The 19,968-nt window shown below is 43.2% G+C and overlaps 1 protein-coding gene across 2 annotated transcripts; it reads right to left on the bottom strand.

Annotated features, from left to right (window-relative positions):
• Positions 1-851: 851 nt before the first annotated feature.
• Positions 852-16,440, bottom strand: DYRK2 (dual specificity tyrosine phosphorylation regulated kinase 2). Of its 2 annotated transcripts, none has more exons than XM_030480307.1 (4): positions 16,424-16,440; positions 15,798-15,857; positions 14,924-15,060; positions 852-6,557 (listed from the first exon to the last, which is right to left on the bottom strand). In XM_030480307.1, the coding sequence occupies exons 2-4, from the start codon at positions 15,850-15,852 to the stop codon at positions 4,956-4,958; spliced, it is 1,794 nt and encodes a 597-aa protein (XP_030336167.1). In that variant the 5' UTR covers positions 15,853-15,857; positions 16,424-16,440; the 3' UTR covers positions 852-4,955. The 2 variants fall into 2 exon arrangements, with proteins under 2 accessions (XP_030336167.1, XP_030336168.1); XM_030480308.1 differs by lacking the exon at positions 16,424-16,440 and adding an exon at positions 16,293-16,341.
• Between the last annotated feature and the right edge of the window lie 3,528 nt (positions 16,441-19,968).

Below are 19,968 nucleotides of genomic sequence, written 5' to 3'. Positions count from 1 at the left end.
GCTCTTCATAGCTTTAAACTGTGTTTATCTATATTTAATCTTCAAGGGTTTTGTGCTCCAACATCTCCAACTATGCTGAAAAGGAGACACTGAAGTGCAGCTAAAATACCTTGATTTCAGCCTGGGCTCACCTAATCAGAAAGCTTTTCAGTGAAACTGGTCTGGGTGTACACTGACACCACCAAGAAGAGAATGTGGCCAATTACTCACAGCTCCCTGCTAAACAGCGAAATTATTCCAGATGTACGTATGTCAGAACTTAGCTCAGTCTAGCCTACCAGCTTTGTGCAGTATGTTCATATTGTCCTGGCACATATACTTAAGTCTGGCATGTTCTGAAAAGTCAGTCTGCCTCAAAAAGCAGTGCAGAAATGTGAGCTTTTTAAAAGCATTTTTAAGAAAAAGAATACGCATTGCACCTTTCTCAATCAAGTATTTCTTATAAAATCAGATCTATTGTCATGTTAAAGAAAAAGATACTTAAAAAGCAGCTAAAAAGAATTAGAACACCCATGCAGGCAGAATTCCTGCCAAAGATGTTTTCTGTCATATGGGGCAAATAAAAATAGAAAATATATTCCTTTACAAGTCCTGAGAAGAACTTTAGAAACCTCAGGGTAAAAGTAGCCTTTGGGCAACATTCAAGGCTGTCAAGACACATAAAGCATCAGCAAACTCATCCTCCAGCAGTAATTGCTACCTACAGATACCAGTAAGCATGCTGGGGGACAAAGGTACCAGTGGCATTGACTTCAGCAGGCTAGAGCAGGCCTTTCCACATTTAAGAAATGCCAGCGCTCCAAGGGCTCTCTTTATGACCAGAAAAAAACCCAAACTACAGTGGAGAGAAGTAAAGTAGGACATAAAATTTTATTCTGAAATGATCTCTGGCCACAACAATAAAATGTAACAAATATTCACTAGAACAGTCTTAACTCCTGTCATCAGCTGTACAATACATACAGTATCATAGAACTGGCCACTAGGATTAAAACCCACTACAACATCTTTAATGTGAAGTGGCAACAGCAGCATCTCACAGAAAATTATACATAAATATATACACAGTCCACATTCAATCGTTTTTCACGTTTTCAGTACACACAGTTGCAGCATATTACAGTCACGTGTCTAAGTCGTTGCCCAATAAAAACCCAAGCTACTGCTTAGACGTAATTGTAGCAGTTGAACTGAGTAATCACAATTTGTAGCAGAGATGTACAAGCCCCTAGAAACAATAATTCACAAATGTTATTTAAATGCTACCATAGCATTAAACTGGGCAATATTCTAATCTTTGCTGACTGGAAGAGTTCTTTTTGTACTTATCACAAATATTATTGATGGGAAAAAAATACTAAAAAAATGGAGAGCATTAAATAATGCACACCCTTTCCTAAAGATTCTAATATTGCCCAATGCTACTTATGTCTAAAGTGTTTTCAACATTCCCATGAAGTCATTTATAACTCCAAACCACCCACCAAGTTAAAAGTGGCTTAAGTGCCTTGCACCCAAATTGTAAAAATCCCTGGCCACCTTTATAAGAGCCAGGCACATATAAAAGGAATGCACTTTGGTTCATACCAAATGCCCTGGGATTAAATCACACTATAAAACTAAAGAGTTTGAGGTAAATTTTTACAAACACAGTTGATTACTGTCTAGTGTCACCATAACAAAAATTTATCAAAGAAAAAAAAATTCAATTTGATGTTAAAATACAACCAATGAGGAAGGGCCATCTTTAACCCCTTAATGAAACGTACTCCAAGAACAGTGTGTCCTCTCTACCCTAGCAGTGTGATTGCCTTATTGTTTCTATTAAGGCCTTGATCATCTACAGGATGTTCTAAGACAAGTATAGCATTTAAAAAGATTTCATCCCTACTATCCAGTATTCTGAGGGTTAAAGAGGCCAAGATGCATGCCCTACCACCGGCATTTGGAACAAAAGGCACATTGTTAACACCAAGGGCACAATCCATCCTCTACTGTTGATATACACATCTTGCATCACTCTGTTGTTCCAATACACTTCAGTGGTAATGAACACTCCAGCGGTGCAAGAAACTGAGCCGAGAGAGACTGCAACCGAAGACAACACTGTGCTGTTACTACATCTGAAAATAGCTCAGACATCCCCGGACAATGGTAACATGTGAGACTAAGCACTGCTTCCAAGCCAACTTCTATCAGCCTAAATATCAGAGCCCTTAGAATAAAATCACATCAAAGCAAGAGGCAACATCCTTTCTCCCCTCCATCCTTTTTTACATGTATAAATAAGATACAATAAAAAGCAGCTACATCCCTTAAAACCCTTGATGTAGCTGCTCCTTTAGCATAGAGGAAGTTCCACTGTTTCTGGGTTAAAAAAATAGCTCTGCACACTATATTTTGGCCTTAAAGTTTCCGGTAGCATTTATGAAGAAGGTGGATCATAAATGCATTATTGGCATTAAGAACTGGTTACATGAAAAAGAGTATCTAGTGGTTTTAGCCCATTACTGACCCATGAACATTAAGAATGTTTTCACCTTAAAATGCCAGGGAAGGCAGGAACATGTATCAATGCCCCCTTTATAATATATCAAGGGAGGTGATTCTTCTTCCACCCCAAAACATAAGCATCCCTATTTCCCTATTTCTTAACTTTTGCAGGAAGGGTTAAGGTAGAAAGGAGTGGTAAAGCCAAGCAGGTGGTGGAGGAAGTAAAGATTCCCAGTTACTGTAGAAAAATACACAATATTGTATTCCCACAGTCATGAAATCAGTTAATTTCATATGAAAACTAATATATCTCTTTTCCAGACTTAGAACTGACCGTAACTTACCAGATATTCATATTCCAAAAGCCACTTTTCTTAGCTGTATTACTATATTTCATTTTTAACATGATTTCATACATGTTTACATATTGCACTTACACACATTGTATAAAGTTGTGAACATTTAACACTAAATAATTTAATTTGACTAGAGGCAGGAAATGATCTTATTTAAAAAAGAAAAAAAAGAGGAACACGGTTGATTGATGCTCTAATTTTTACAAATTATCAATCAACAAATACCATCCTCTACTTAGAAATTATTTTTGGAGCTTCTTTAGGTGTTGACTTTTTGGCAAGAAGTTAAGCGATATGTTTCCTGAGAATTCCGTCATTTTGTATTTCTATCCCTCCCCCAGTCTTACATTAAAAACAAACCAACCAAACAAACAAACAAAATTAAGCTGTAAGTGGTAAATTAATGAATATGAAGGAGAACTTAACCAGAAACTTTCTTGGCCTCTCAGGGGACCATGCTTTAAGTGTTTTTTGTAAGTTGTACAAGTAACTCAGTAAAATCTGTGCATATAAATGTTGCTTATAGTAAATTTATTGAGGTTTAATGATATCCATTCTAGAATGTTTTGCTCTAATGTCCATAAACCCTTCTAGATTATGTTTTACTTTGTTTAAAATTCCCTGTTCATGTTTTATACATCCAATGTAGACCACTGCCATTGTATGTGACGAAATACTGATCTTGCATTTCAAACTGTTCCTGTTGAGAACATGCTACAATGCGTGAATATTTCTCTCATAGGTTTAGATATTATTCCTCAGTAAAGACCATCTTTTTCCGTGAATACTTAAAGAAAAACCAAGCATTAGCACACACACATGTGAACAAATCTACGCATATCTCTAACTGTTCCTCCAAAGTTGATTTTCAGCTACAGATGCCAAAGATTAAATCAAATTGCAACCATTTAACTCCTTCAAGAATTCTCCTGTACTAGAAAATTTCTGAGATGCTGTCTGCCAACTGAGAATCTTTCCATCTACAGTTATGCTCTCTAGAGTGAAGTCCTTTTCTACGGAAAGCAATATAGTAACATAGTGTTTGCCCCTGCATGCAGACTTGATCTGAAGTGTAAATGTACCAGAGAGGCCACAGTCGCTCAGACAAACATGGTCAGAAGAAATAAAAGCAATCTGTGAAATCCATGTAGCATAACAGTCTGGAAGTTACAGTATAAAACTGACAGAATGAGCTCTTCTGCCTATGTGATTTAGGGAGACCAAGCTGCACACCAGGAAAGAAAAGAAAACAGGAAAGGAGAAAAAAAAACCAACAAACCAAAAAACAAACCGAGAGAAGCCCAATGTGAATGCTCAATGTTACGTACTTTTCAGATTTAGATGAACAGACATACTTCCATCTTCATGCTTTCTGAGACTGCCCGTTCCTCTCGCTCTACCACACAGCGCACAAGGTGAGACAGTCATTTTAGCCCTGGAAATTTTTTTTTTTTTTTTTTGCGTTATATTTAGATGCTCATTTTAACCAAACCCCACTACTTTCGAGTAGAGAAAGCATTCCATAGGAGGTGACTGTATCATAGTAATACCACTACTTTCTCTGGGCTACAATATAGAAAATGACAATGTAACATGCTACAGCGCCACTTCAAATTACAAGTTTACAGGCGCTTAACTGTATTTCTTTGAGTATTCTCCCTGGAGCCCAGTCAGGCATAGGTGCGAGTGTTCACATACCCATAAAATCCAAAAGGTAGAGCCTTACAAATTTACCCCAGGTGAAACCTAATATGAACCATAGAAGAGAAAGGATAATACCTTTGACACCACGCTGCAATGCATGACAGTCATCTTGTAACCAGTGGCCTGCCACTGATGTTTATTACTGTGTCACACTAGTTACAGTAAGGCTAGTTGTACTGTAGAAGACAAACATTTTAAAAAATAAGTATAAAAACTTAAAGCATTGTCCCCGTGTTTTTATAAAAACAAAATCAACATTTCTTACATTTAAAATGAGTGCTGAAAGATACAAATGAATAAAGTTATTGAGCAAATAAAAATGTATATCTGAGCTACTTTTTCATACAAATAAGGCTCAGCCACATTGTATCTCTCGTATTAACAGCATTGGGTTTCTCAACCTCAGCTAACGAGTTTTGGCAATACTGTTCTTTGCTGAATATTCCCATTGGCATCTGTCATCTGTGACAAATTAGTCCTCAGTTTTGAAGCTGAGCTTGAAGTCGGAGGTAACTTGGAAATCGACGTTATAGCACCAGTGCTCTCTGTAATTCTCTTTGCTGAGGCCTTTTCCCCAGTTGGAGGTTTTGGCAACCGCCTCCTTAGCCAGGGATGCCGCAAAGCCTGGCTAGGTGTCATACGAATAGCAGGATCCCATTCTAAACACTGTTTTAAGAAGTCCAGGAACAAGGGATCATCACATCCCTTTAATGCATTACCCCATTCTCTGCTCTCTGGTGGGCCACGTAGCTTTCCTCTCCGAGAGCGTCCACCATTAAGAATTACAGAGCCATCAGACAACGTTGTGATGCTGCAATAGCGGGGATAACCCTTAGAGCTCACGAAGTTTTTGGCTCGCTTGGATGAATCTAAAAGCTTTGGAGAAGGCATGCCCAACAGCTCAATCATACAAGCCAGCTGGTCTCCTTCATCTTCTCCAGGTAAAAGTGGATAACCGGTGAGAAGCTCTGCCAGAATACAACCCAAGCTCCACATATCTATGGGCATCCCATAACGGGCACCAAGGATGACTTCAGGCGCACGGTAAAAACGCGACTGAATGTAAGTGTAGACACGCTGATGCTCATAACAACTTGAGCCAAAATCAATCACTTTGATACCACTTCTACCCTGTTGCTTCAACAGAATGTTCTCAGGTTTAAGGTCACAGTGAATGATTCTGTTTTTGTGCAAAGCATCCAAGCACTGCAAAATTGAGTGGGCAAACTTGCGGACCAAAGGCAGGCTAAAGCCCTGAAACTTGTTTTTCTTTATCAATTCATATAGGTTCATGCTCAGCAATTCAAATGTCATGCAGATATGGCTGCGGAATGTGAAGTTTTCCAACATGTGGATAACATTCATGTTGTTATCCTTATCTTGCTTCCGGAGATGCTCCAGGATCTTAATTTCTTCCGCAGCTTGGCGGTGGAAACGTTTTTCATTTCTCACCATTTTCAGTGCCACATGCTGATGCATCTTGTGATCATAGGCCTTCACCACTTGCCCAAAGCTTCCCTTCCCTATAACTTTCAGTACTTCATACCTGTACGCAATATGATCATGGGGTACTTGTATATAAGACCCTTGGTCATCATCATACCCACAGTTGTTTGAACCACCAATCACGCCTTGCCTCTTCTTTGCGTTTGGACCCAAGAAGTATATTTCAGGGTAGCTAAAAATCTCATGATGCTCAAAAGCTGTTAATTTTTGCATGTATTGCTTCATTGCCTGCTCTGGTGTCATAACGGAGGCTTTCACCTTCCCTGTTCCATCTGTAGATTTTAAAGAGCTGGAGCTCCCTTGTCGTCTGTGAGCACTCTCTGACTGTCTGTCCTGAACCACTGGCAATCCAGATTTGCCTAACGTTGTAAGTCCATTTGGCTGTGTCGTCAGAACCGTCCTCTTGTTACTATTATCTTCAAACAGCTGCTGAACCTGGATTTGTCCATGGCTACCAACATGGAGGTGCTCATTCATTGTGTGCTTACTGCCTCCAACCTAAAATTGAAAATAAATACATACCCAGTTAACAAGAGAGGTATGAACTCTATGCTTCACCATGTATTCTGCAACCCGCCATCCTGCTTAAATCACCTCAAAACTAAGGATTTTCTTAGAAGTCAGCAGTTTACAGATAATCTAAAAAAAAAATACAGCACATATACTGTCATTCTGCAGGATGCTACTAAATTTTTCAGATCCCTGTTTCTGAAATGCCACTTTCACAACTCTTTAAATTGTTTGCAACTAGGCAATCACAGATGCGCTACCATGATAAGCTGACAATTCCTCCAAGGAATCTTCAAGAAAACAGCCCTGTAAACATCAAGAAGTATGCCTGAGGGACCTCAGACTTTATAGAATATAGTAGCACTTCTACTGATGCTGGAGATCAACGTATAATGCCTGCTAGAACTTACATGGCTAAGGCTCTCCTTGTCACCTCTTCTCAGAAATCAACATTTTAACTTGTTCCTGAATTTGCTGTATACCAAAAGCTCCAATTTTAAGCAATAACGTATGTTCTGTGACATGCACAAAGAGGAAAAGAACCTGAATATATCTAAAGTTCAAGAGATGTCATTTACTCCTTGTGATTGAGATAGTCACTATTCAGTAAAGCATTCAGCTCAATGAAGCACAAGCATATCCTTTAGCACTTTCCCAAACCAGTCTTATAATAACTTTTAACCAAGATGAAGTTTGGGGCCTGATGCAGGTTTGAGTGGAAAAAAAATCTTTGCCTTGAAGAACAGGCAAGTAACTTTATTTTAAATTAATTGAAAAAAGGATTAGTTGATTTTAGAAATTATATTTGTTCTTCACAGTTTTCACAAGGGAATAAAAAGAAGTATTCGGCATTTTCAAGCAAAGGAACACCAGAAGCACTGCGGTGTGAAAACGACTATTGCTCAAAACCTGTTATTTTTAAGGAGAAACAAGAAATTCATGAGCATATACCTGTCACTAAAATAGCTGTCCTTAGAATTCCTCATCTGCTCTCAAGCAGACGATAATTAGTTTGTCTTCTGCTTGGTCTTACACAAATGTGGGAAGATTTCCCCTTCTGCCTCTCCAGCTGATTCACCAGTCTTAATATTTATGCCAAATTACTAACCGAAAGTTCACTGATACTGTCAGACAGATGATCAAGCCAGGGATGAGAGCACTTCTAATCTGAACCTTACTTTTTCTAGGCAGCTAAGGATAACACATTCCCTGTTCACTTAAGGTTGCTGAAATGAAATCAGAAAATGACAGTTGTGTGCTGTGACATGAGGCAATGAAATCTGTGCTGCAACTGCAGAAGTGCTTCCTAATGAGAAAACCAGGACATGCAACACAGACTCTTAGCATACTTTGTGCTTCTGTTAAGGTCTCAGTCTGATATGGCAGAAGCCTGTTTTTGTAAATTCAGTAACTTGTTCCCAAGAAGTTGCCAGCTGGACACCAGCTTCACCTTTGGATAATATTTTTAAATTTGCAGCTTTGAAAATCACACAATGTAAAACCAAGATCTCTCGGAGATTGCTTCTGTTAAGTTCACTCCTCTTCTGATTCCATTTTGACTTGCATTGAATAACTGGTTCATTTTATTTCATCATTGCAGTTTGACTGTGGATGTTTATTTGCAGATCAATTTGGGCTCATACTATCAAACTGGATCAATCTCATAGAAAGAGTTACCACACAACTGCAATTCAGAGCAAACGCATTTGTAACATTTAAGCACAGTGAAGATACATGGGATAGAAACATTAATTCTCTTCCTAGTTTGAGGTCTCAAAAGCACCAGGAATTAATCAACAAGGGGACTTAATGAGCCTGCAGGTAATTCCTTCAGGTCAAGTTTGAAGCGCGCTGCAGTAGCAGTTTCCTGAAGGTTGCCCTGATCCTCTATATAAACAGCAGTTACTGGGGGAAAAAAGGTAATTCGGCCCCAAGAGCTGCTAAATGATGCATCTCAGAAGAACCAGATCTAGTTAGTAAGATGTGTTAGAGGCTCAGCACATGCAGTACTGCAGAACTGCATATGTAAGAAATGCACAATGAAGCAGCAGAATAACTGTACAGATTACAAGTACTCAAGGTAGGAAATCCCAGGTACAAATGTTTCTTCTGTGGCACTGGTTGAACAACAAAGCAGAACGTATCTGGACAAAGGGGAGTAGACAGTACTAATGTACAGACAATGAGAAAGAAAAGAGCATAGTGGAGAAAACCATCCTTAAGAATTCTTAACCCAAGTACTCATTGCCACAGTTCACATCTTGAGTTAGTTTGTTGGTTTTTTTTTCACTTGAGTCACCTGTTTTCAGAATTAACTATTATCTGCCCTTTCTAAGCACTGCTTGTTTCAACAGATGTACAGGGGAATTCTTCAAACTTCAGTTATTTGCTTTGTATCAGGGCTAGGAAAAAAACCCCAAACATTTGTTTACTCTCATCAGGGAATAAAGAGTTCCTTTTTGCTAAAAGCATGTTTGCAAACACATTCTAAAGTGCAAACCATGTAGCTCTGCTTCCTGCACCTTCAGGCAGCCTCATGGTTTCTCTTGCTGCTCACAGGTTGGCTTTTTTTTTTTCCCAAGCAGCAGAATTAAATCACCAACATTATCCCAGCTTCACCCCAAATCCAAAGTGACCGGTTTTGCCAGTTTCAGTCAGCTGCTGCTTGGGAATGCAAATGCAGATGCAGACAGTAGCACTGGTTTTCTTTGTGGAAGAAAAGACACCAAACTAGCACAGGCTCTATTCCAAAAGCTGTTCAGGAGAAGGGAGCTCACTCTTCTTCTCCCCTCCCCCCTCCTATCAGATGTTTCCAAGCTATCGGGCATAGCAAAACCACAGAGTCAATACGAAAAATGGACTTTTCTCATCTCAAGGTACTACCCGCACAAGAATCACCACCTCTTCTTCTATTTCCAACCCGGATTAGGGTTGGATTCTCACCAGCCCTTTGCTCTGCCTATCTACTTCTGGCTACCGGCTGTCTGAGATTGCTGTCAAGTTCAGGCTTGCACTGCTTACAAGCTCCACAGGCTTCACCAATGACGCTGTAAGTTCCCTGAAGCACAACTAATGGGCTTGGGAAGCTACAAAGCGCTACAGACTTCTTAGTACAGTACCAAACTGTTCACAGTACACAGAAGCTCCATCAGCCTCTCATCCAAAACCATAAGTCTGAGCGGTTTATAATGCATTGTTCCTTTACTTCTGCAGATGAGCCTGTAAATTCCAGAACCAACAACCTACGCAGCTGACAACCTGCGTGCACTTATGGAGCTTACTTATATATTTTACTGCCTGTGCTCACACCCATCTACACCTTCTAAGACTTACATATTTTTATAGCGCACATCATCAAAACCTTACTGATGTACACATTTCTCCGTAAGACATACTGCAATAACAGGTAAGCTTGAACTCAAAGAACCGATCTTCCTTTATCTTCTGGCAACATCAATTACATAACAGCAAACATTACGATGGTGGATTTTTTCCTCTCTCAGCAGTTATTCATTACTTCAAAATCACCACTACAATTTTGCTTTAACTTTGGTTTGCTCAGTTTATGGAAGTTGATGACTATGCTAACAACATTCACCTAACCTTTGAAGTACAGAGACTAGGCAAAACAAAAAACCGAACCCAAACACCTTCTTTTCAGGGGTGGGAGTGCTTGGGGTTTGGTTTTTTGTTTTGTTTTCGCAAATGGGTTTAGGGACAGACGTAGAACAGTAACTTACTATACTTAGACTACAGACCTGTAACAATACAGAAGTAGCATAAAACTGAGTCCATCATGCCAACAAGAAGGCAAACCAGTTGACAATTACTTTGCAGTAACACACAGCCAATGCAAGGTCTGTTTCAAGATCCTCTACAAGACTACTACTGCTCAAAAAAAATCAAACCAGAGAAAAGAAAATTTTGCTGTCAACCAGGCTCTAAAAAGGTTAATAAAATGAATTTTATTGATAAAGCAATCACAATGGCCTGCTGTAGTACTACACAGGAGTAAGATGTCTTTATCTGCTACACTTTGCATAGATGAGGACAAGGGAGAAATAGTGTTCCAAAGCAGTAATTTCATTAAACGTTCCACTATATACCCCTTTCTTTACAGCATTCCTGGGCATGCCAGTTTCAACTCTACTGTGTCTAACATGCTACAGGCACATGCTATCAGGTGTAGCACGCTTCACTGCCTATTTTGTTGACTACAGCCTGAGCAAATGTACAAAGGCCTTTTTTAACCTGATAAATGAATTCAGCAGCATTCCTCTGTTCAGAACTAAAAATAATGTGCTAATTAGTACAATAGCAATAATACAGGATTATCATAATGGTTGTATTATGAGCATGGGTTTTATACACCAAAAAAGACTAAGCCCTTGTCCTAAACAGCCTGTGGCTCAACAACAGCTGTACTAAAAACACACCATTTGGATTTTTCTGCTGATGTCATATCTGGTCCATACAAGCTTATTTTTTTAAAACTTAACTTTGACTTTATATAGCAGATATTTTCAGACAGAACTAAGCCTCAAGAGTGATCCCAATTCCTAATTTTCTTCCTCCTGTCAGAACTATATTGATACAGTAAGAATGAGGACTTCTGGGACATCCTACATGCATTACACATGTTGAAATCAAAAAGGACAGGCAATGCACACTAAATTGAACCCTTCAGGTAACCTGAAGCATACACATACGAGAGATGTGCCCAGATGTACAGCAGTCCCCATAGCGTAGTCGCCAACTGTGGGAGAACAAATTTCAAAGCCCCCCATTAAAAGTTGATAGCTTCATATTCCCCTTAGACGTAAGTTTTATGTAGAAGAAGAAACATCCAAAGAAATCTAGATGTAGTGAAGTCCAGATCATGACTGTATAGTTATTTCCACTCAAACATGACAACATTCCTGCGGCAATTTATTACATGAGAGCACCACAACAGCAAGGGATTTTCATTGGCTTTACCTGCTTTAAAGCAGCTGCCTGCAGTAAAAAATTGCAGCATGTGACCCACTAGATCTTCACATTTAGTCCAGGAATCTCTGTTCTGCTACCATGTGAATCATTTTTTTTAATAAATTTATAATTTTTAAGATTAAGACTGAATGACTGATGCAAAAGTATATGGATAGACATTCACCCCTGATGGCAAAACAAAACAGGCCTTGCTGTAGGGAAATCTTACAAAGGGCTTGAAGAGGGAGTGCACTGAATCATGCACTGTAAATGGGCTGTTGTTACAGTACTAGACAGGAGGAGAAAAAGATTAAGACTGCTTTACTGCAAGAGAAACAGGAAGAGTGCAGAATGCAGGGATATGTGCCTGCTGATGTCATATAAGAAAAAACAGAGATGGAGGTACACAGAATACAGGAGACAAGAGTCTGGGAGAGGCACTCACAGACGGGTGGGGATTTACACGAGCGGAGCAGCAGGCAAGCAAGATAATCTCTACTGCAGCATGTCAAGTGGATGTAAGAACACCATAATGAAATAGGAGAGAATGAATGGAAGGTTCCAGTCATCAAGGCCAGAACTTACGACTTCAAAAGAGAAAGCAATGACTTTGGAGAACAAAAAGAGGACAAGGGGCTAGAAATGAGTTCATGTTTTCCACCACAAGCCAAAAAAGATAGTCAGGGATGGAAGCAGACACAAATAAGCCCAGCATGAAGCCACAATTTAAAAAAAAAAAAACAAAAAAACAAACCCAAACAAAACAAAAAAACCCCAAAAAACAACAACAAAAAGAAAAAACCCAACAGCCTGCTTAGCAACAAAGGCTGCTGCGATTGCAGAGACTGGAGCCAAAACCTCTGCCCTGTTATACAAAGCCTGGGTAAAACATCTTCCCCCCTTCTGCCCATGTGGCTATGTTCTACCAAACAATGAAACTTCACTTCAAAGTAGCATACCAGTTTCACAAGAGGCTAGATCACAACTCACTAGTGCAAGAAATATGACAGGTGGTGGATTTATTCTCTGTCTGAATTAAAAACACTTTTTCGCTTAAACAAAAACCCAGCTTCAACCTCTGCCTCTCTTCGCAACTAGTATATGTATATACAATGCACACATTTACATCTAGCCACCAGCAACTTCAACCACTCAAGCAGACTATACCTCCTGAAAGTTTGAAACACAAAGAGAAACGCTCCCCATTTTTTGCTATTATAGACGTCACGTAGATATACAACAGGGATGAAAACAGAATAAGCAAATGATCACAAAGAAGGAAAACAGTTTAAGAATACTGAAATGTTCCATTTTAAAAAGGCCTGATTGGAGGAAGTAGTGGGATGCAAAACCAGTGGTTTCAGTCAGGGCCAGCTGAGGTCAGTAGGCCTGAAATTTACAGAACAATCACATAACGGATATCACCCTTTTTTTTCTTTTATTTTTAGGTTAAAATACAGCATTCTGATGTCACATCTGATCCTTACCGCAAAAAGTTATGTTAACCAACCACAAAATAACCACTTACAAAATTCAGAAAGGCAGTCTGAGGTATTTCTGTAATAGTACCCAAGGCTAAATAAATACTGTAGAGTAGGCTCTGTGTCACAAAAGAAAGGCAGAGTTTCCAACAGTCAGAATCTAGAGCGATATGAAACATAGCAATATAATGCTTGGCCATCCCTGTGTGCTTCCATAAATATTTCATCTCTATGTATATATACATACACATGCATATATGCTATACATAAACATATGCATACATACACAACGATGTATAAAAATACCTGAAATACAGAAATGTAACTTGAATATCCCTTGCATGCTTTCATAAAGACTTCATCTTTATATATGTAGGTATATATGCAGAGACACTATATATAATACACACATACACATATAAATCTATGTATAAAAATACCAAAGTTCTGTACTTCCAAAATTAGTACGCAGTCCCAGATATATAGCTGGACCACTATGCCTTTACAAATCCTTTACAAGTCTGGGCTCTGTTTCATGTGGGCCCCTGTTATTTGTGGGCCCATCTGCATGTACAGTTTTATGACTGGTGTCCAGGCTGTCGGTACCACATTCTTTCTTTTCTGTTTTTATAAAAACGTTAAGCTGCTGCCACAACCCTAAAATCAACCAGCACTTAACTGGTATATGAATGTGAAAAAAATTGGCCTTTGATACTAATGAACAATTCAGATACATACCCTAGCTACATAAATATACAATGATGTTGATCTCGAGTATGCAGCTCCGCCTTGAATTTGCAGAATATTCATAATTCCTTTTGAGAATACCCTACATATAGTGATTTTTTTACCTTTTATTTAAGCCAATTCTTTCTGTAAATGGATTTGAGTAAGATGCTTTTATCCAAGCTACATAGAAAGTCACTGTAACACCTAAATGCAGAGTTTCACCTTCCACTAGCCCATAATCACATTACCATTTAAAGCTCTGCCACATGTTTACTAAGATAGTATGTGAGCATCCGTGAAGAATTCATTAATTCTAAGGAAAGTATGCCATCAATGCCTTTCAGGGTCAGGATGAAATTCTTCATAATTTAAAAGGAAATGTATGCAATAAAAATTTCAGATATTTAATGATAACATAACAGCGTATAGATACCTCCCTCTCTACTGTCGTGCCTTCAGGACAGAGATACCCTCTCTCATCCATATATAGTGGCGTACTTGGGAAGTTTCATTCCTAGTAGATTAACTATGAGTGGGAGATAATGTGAGATATCACAGAACCGGAAAATAACATCCTTTTCATGCCATCAGTGCTTATTTCTTTAGGTAAACTACTGCAGTAATAAAGTCGGATTTATCCAATCATTGTCGCCGAGTACAGTGATAGCTATTTCAAGGGAAGGGCAGCTATCGGCCTGAGCTAATCAGACATATAAAGGGACAGCAGCCTTCATTCTTCACTACAGTTCATGCGACCTCTTAATCACAGTGACTAACCTCATTGCCAAAACAATGTAATCTCAAAAAATGCATTTACCAGAACAGCTCCTCTGTGTGAGTGTGGAAGATCGAATTTGTCACTGAAAATGAGAGACAAAACCAGACTGAAGGGGGCTGGGGAGGGGGAAAGCTGCTTCTCAGTGCAGTCACCGAGTCCCAACCTCACAACAAACATGTACATTTCATCGGAGTATGCAGAAATTAAATGCACTTTGCTCAAGCACCAAGCGTCTCGTCAGGCGGGACGGGGCACCCGCAGCGGTGCCCGAGAGAGCTCGGTCCCGCCGCCGGAGACACCTGGCGAACGCAGAGCGGCGGCGGCGCGGCAAGCCCCCGCGGCCGGACGCCCCTTCCCCCAGCCCCCGCCCCGGACCCCCGCCCCGAGCCCGGGCTCACCGTGTGGGAGACGTTGCTGGCCCTGAGCGGCGGCAATGCGAGGGGTGACGGCGGGCCGGTCCCAGCTCCTGCCCGGGGGACCCCGGCTCCGGTGCCCGGGGAAGACTGCAGCGGGCGGCCGCTGTCCCCGGCCCTGCCTGCGGAGAGCAGAGAGGTGAGCGCGGAGGGCAGCGGCGGCCCCTCAGGCAGCGCGGCCGTCGAGGGGCGGCGGCGGCGGCGGCCCCGGCGTTTCGCCGGCACCGCCGCCCGTCTTGCTTCAGGCAGAAGCCATTAAAAGCTAATCACCGCCGCGGCGCACACACGCACCGATCCGGCTCATAGCGCGGGCGGGCCATGCTCGCCCGGCTAACCCTTCATCCGAGATTAACCCGCCACCGGCAGGCGCCTAACCGGCAGAGCGAGCCGGCTCTATCCCGCACACGCCTCGGGGCTGGACGGCCGTCCGCCCGTCTTTCCCCCCACCCCCCCGAGCCGTCTGGCCCGGAGAAATCCCGGCGCCGCCGGGGACCCGCCAGGAGTTCGCAAGTCTGCAGCGGCAAGAGCAGGGGAGCACCGCTGCCCCTGTCAAACGCGGCCGCTCCAGCAAACGCCGAGACTCCCAGTTTTCCCAGGTCGTTGCCCTAAGTGATTCCTCTTCTCCCACCTCCTCTTCCCCGAGGCGAACTGGCCACCCCGCACAACAACGGCACGCCGGAGCCGAGCACGCAGCCCCCCGCCGGCCCCCTGGGCTCGGCTGCCGGGGGGAGGGTGGATCATTGTTCCGATGCGCACGTCCCCGCGGCGGCGGCAGCCGAGGGGCGGCCGAGCCTTCCCCCCTCCTAGCCCCGCACGGCCCGGCCCGTCGCGGTGGCGGTCACGGCAGCCCTCTGCTTACCGGCTGGGTAGGCAGCACCAGCGGCGGCGCTAGCTGAGGGCTTTCTGGTTAACATGGCCGCTGGAGATGAGGGAGAGGAAAAGGCATGTCAGGGTGGCTCTCCTCCGCTGCTCCTCGGCCTCTCCGGTTGGCGGCTGCCTCTCTGCTCCGATCAGCTACACCCAGACCCCGACACGTCCTCCGCTGCATCCCCCTGGCCCCGGGCCGGCCGGACAGACCCTCCAACGGCCCGCCGTCGCCTCCCGCCGCCGCAGCAGCAGCAGCAGCCGCGCCGCCGCCGCAGCCCCCGGCCCAAGCTCATCACCTCCCCCGCCCCTCCCCGGTCGCCCCGGTCCCCTCACACGGAGGAGGGGGCAGCAGAAGGCGGCCGGACAGGGCCCTCCTCCTCGCGCGGCGGAACAGCGACAAACAGCGCACTGGAGGGGCAGTCCCCGCCCCGACCGCCACCTCCCTCCCTCCCTCCGTCCCTCCCCGCCGCTCCCTCCCCTCCGTTACCGCTCCGCGGCGGCGGCGCGGCCCGAAGCTACCCCCGAGCACCGGCGCAGGGCGGGGGGCGCGCCCCGGCTCCCCCCACCCCCCCGCCCGCCCAACGGCCGCCTCCCGAGCCCCGCCCGCCCAACGGTCACCCCCCGCGGTCACAGCCATGTTGGCCGCCGGTAGACAGCCGTGCGGGGCAGGGCCGCCCGTCCGGCCCCCCGCTCCGGCAGTGGCGGTGTGTGCGGCGGGGAGGGAGCGATGCCGCGGGGAGGTCGGCCTGCGTGTGGGGGGAGAGGAGTGGGGGATCACCTACTGCTCGGGCAGCGGGGGTCACTGCTGTCAAACTGGGAGGACAAAGGTGGCACCGTGAATAACCTGAAACGTGTAATGGGATGTAATCCTAAAAAATGGCAGGGAGGGAAAAGAGCTTTTGAGGTTACCCTGGAATCCTGAAAGAGCTTTTGGGAGTGCCCTGGAGTCCTCAGTGCCTCAGCCTAGGATGAGGGAAATGAGAGTGCAGGGGACATTATTTGCCTTGTTTTCTAAGCTGTACGGAGTGCTTTGTGGAGTACAATGCTTTGAATTCCTGGTTTGTCAGTGTGAGCGTCATTACAGCCGAAAATAGATATCTAAACATTTGCTCTGCTTGGGACAGTGTTGAAATGAACTCTCCTACCTACCCTCAACCGTTTTTGAAGTCTGTACAGACCACGCGTATTTGCCTTTTTGAAGCTGCTGGTAGGTGTGTAGACAGACCTCCCTTCGTCCCTTTCCACAGAAAAAGAAAAATAAATCTCCCCTTTTCCTATGCCTAAGCAAAAGAAAATAAAATATACATCCATCCGTTTGCCTCTTCCAGTGGCACAGATAGATGCATAAACAAAGACGTTTCCTGTACTGGTACAAAGAAATAAACAGTCTCCTTAACCCCTCCTGTCACGCAGAGAAAACAATCATACCTTCTCCCGCCCACACCCACCTAATCTCTTCCCTTCACTGTAGCGGAAAGAAAGCTTTGTCTTCTTCAAATCCCCCCAGATGTCCACAGGCACTCCCAGTGCCCCTTCCCCACGTCTGCCAGGTATACAAATGCTGTTTTTTGGTTGTTCTAAGTATTTTCCCATCATTTTTACACGCAGCATATGCACATCAGAAATATCTGTGTATCAAACACTGTGATAATATTACTGTTTGTGAGATGCCTTAAATGTTGCGGGAATGGCAAGGAAAAGATACTTTTCTAGTTAGTCTAAGGAGGGGAAGGGAGAAGAAGCTTGTTCACATTCAAACTGGATAAGAAAAAATGAAATTACTATCAATATCTTTTCGTAGGGGTTGCAGGAGCTCACACTTTATCTTAAATAATGTGTCTTCTCTGTCAAAGGCACAGATGGCTTCATGCGTGTTCTGGGCTTAGTTACACCTAAATACCGAGATAGGAGAAAGCCCATTGGATGTCCTGTTTCAATGCCTTTCTAGTCAGGTATTCCATTCACAGTGTGCCTTCCACAGTTTGTTCAAACAATCTGTGACCACCATGACTACTATGTGAAAAATTGACTTAGTCTATCACATAGTAAACAGTCTTCTAATTGAGTCAGTGGGAACACATTACATTGGTACCTGTCCAGCTATTCCCTTTCTAAAACTGTGTGTGTTGTAAGCTTTCAGCATTAGTCTTTGAGCCTCCGAGTGTGCTTGGGCCTGCCTAGATGCCTCTCTTCCTCTCACTCCATCTCTTTCTCCATCTGCAATCCGTCCTGGCATCTGCTGTCAAGGATAGTGCCTGATGGAATCTGAAGTGGAACTCAAGCCCAATAGATGGGCATGTCCATCTTGATTTCTTCTGAATGCAGTACAATAAACTTCAGTTTAAAAGCCTCTTTCATGCAGGATTTAGGTTGCTAAATAGGGGAAATGTGCTAATGTAACTGCAAAATACCTCGGTTGCAAATAAACAGCTTCAAAATCATAGTCTCAGATGTACAAAGAAAAGAAGAAAACAAAGCCTAAATACTGAAAGACAAAGCAAAGTTTAATTCTTTCACGCCAAGTGTTACACTCAGGAATCTGAACTATGTCCACTGTGTGACCACAAAACTTTCTGTTACTGGCCAACTGAACATATCAGCACCTTCCCGACTAGTACTATACAGGATGAGATCAACAGACTTCAGTTCCCAGGACAGAAATAAGTATTAGGTACCTGACAGGAGAAAGTGTATGGTGCTCAGAAATTAGAGAACAAAATCCATCAGGGTTTTCGTGATCCTTTTTCCTGCTCCACCAGCTTTTATTACCCAAAAGTGTGAACTAACCTGTGATGACAGAAGATTAGTCTTTCCTTTCTTGCAAAAAAAAAAAAATCTACTGACTGTTCATGAGCGTCAAACTACTTAGAATCATAGAATAGTTTGGGTTGGAAGGGACCTTTAAAGATCATCTAGTCCACCCCACTGCCACAGGCAGGGACACCTTCCACTAGACCAGGTAGCTCAGAGCCCCGTTAGGCATTGGAAGGCTGCCAGAAGGTCTTTCTTGAGCCTTCTCCAGGCTGAAGAACCCCAACTCTCTCAGCCTGTCTCACAGGAGAGATGCTCCAGCCCTCTGATCATTTTTGTAGCTCTCCTCTGGACCTGCTCTAACAGGTCCAACAGGTATTTACAAGTTGGACCTGTCAACAAAGCACTTTTTTTTAAGAGAATTATCCAAAAACTTTCTTTCCAGATGGGTGCCAAACCAGGCTGGAGAGTGGAAAGGGCTAACTCAGTGGGACACAGGCAGTACTGGTTCTGCACCACCGTGGCCGCCTAAAGAAGGAGGTGAAGAGATCAGCAGCTGGAGGTGCAGGTGGGATCAGGAGGCTGCTCACTGCAGCTGTCTTGAAGAGGCTTATGTCAAGCTGTTACAGATCCCATCCTCCCATGATAAACTGTACAAAGTGTCCTAGAACAAAAATTAGCAACTATTTGGTAAAAATAAAGTAGTTAAAAAATCACAACCATTGAATGAGAAAATTAAAATTCACTTTTTAAAAAAGAAAGAAAAAAACCCAGAACCAGAATAGTCTAGAATAAAACATGTTATCTGTAAAACCTTGTCTAAAAGTACTCCTGCCCACATAGTACATTAAAATGCATTATTGAAGATAATATGCTGGTGAATATTAGAGATACAGAACATGCTGTGATTCTTGAGCCATTCGGTCAAGAACTCCACCCTTGTGACCAAGACAGATATTAATTCCAAGCAAGCTGTGAGGGGTTGCTGAGGTCTGTTTTTGCCAGGCTGCCTTGGGACCCAGTTCATATCTCGTCGTCCTGTTAGGGCGCTGTACCTCCTTAGCATCACTATGAAATCTCCCATGCCAGTCCTCTTACCTCTCCAAAGCAGATGCTGGTTAGGGTTTAATTATATGGGGCTTTGGTATGTAGTTGCAGGGCAAGAGAGGCTGGCTGGTCAGTCACAGCATCTCTGCCGCTGTGGTGTTAGCAAACACTTCTGTGGTCAGACATCAGGAATTCCTGAGAAGCCATGCATGTCCAAAGCTGCAGTGATGACTCTGGGGGCTCCCACAGTGACAGGTGCAGCGATTGCTCAGCACCTTGCTATGCTCTGACTGTTCTCACTGGGCACAGCAAACTATTCTGGGTGTAGATAAATGACCGCTAGGTAGAGCAAATACAAGGCTCCT

Source organism: Strigops habroptila, chromosome 3 (assembly GCF_004027225.2).
Source record: "Strigops habroptila isolate Jane chromosome 3, bStrHab1.2.pri, whole genome shotgun sequence".
Lineage (NCBI taxonomy): Eukaryota > Metazoa > Chordata > Aves > Psittaciformes > Psittacidae > Strigops > Strigops habroptila.
Note: the sequence above shows the minus strand (reverse complement) of the source record. Positions and strands in the feature narration are given on the sequence as shown.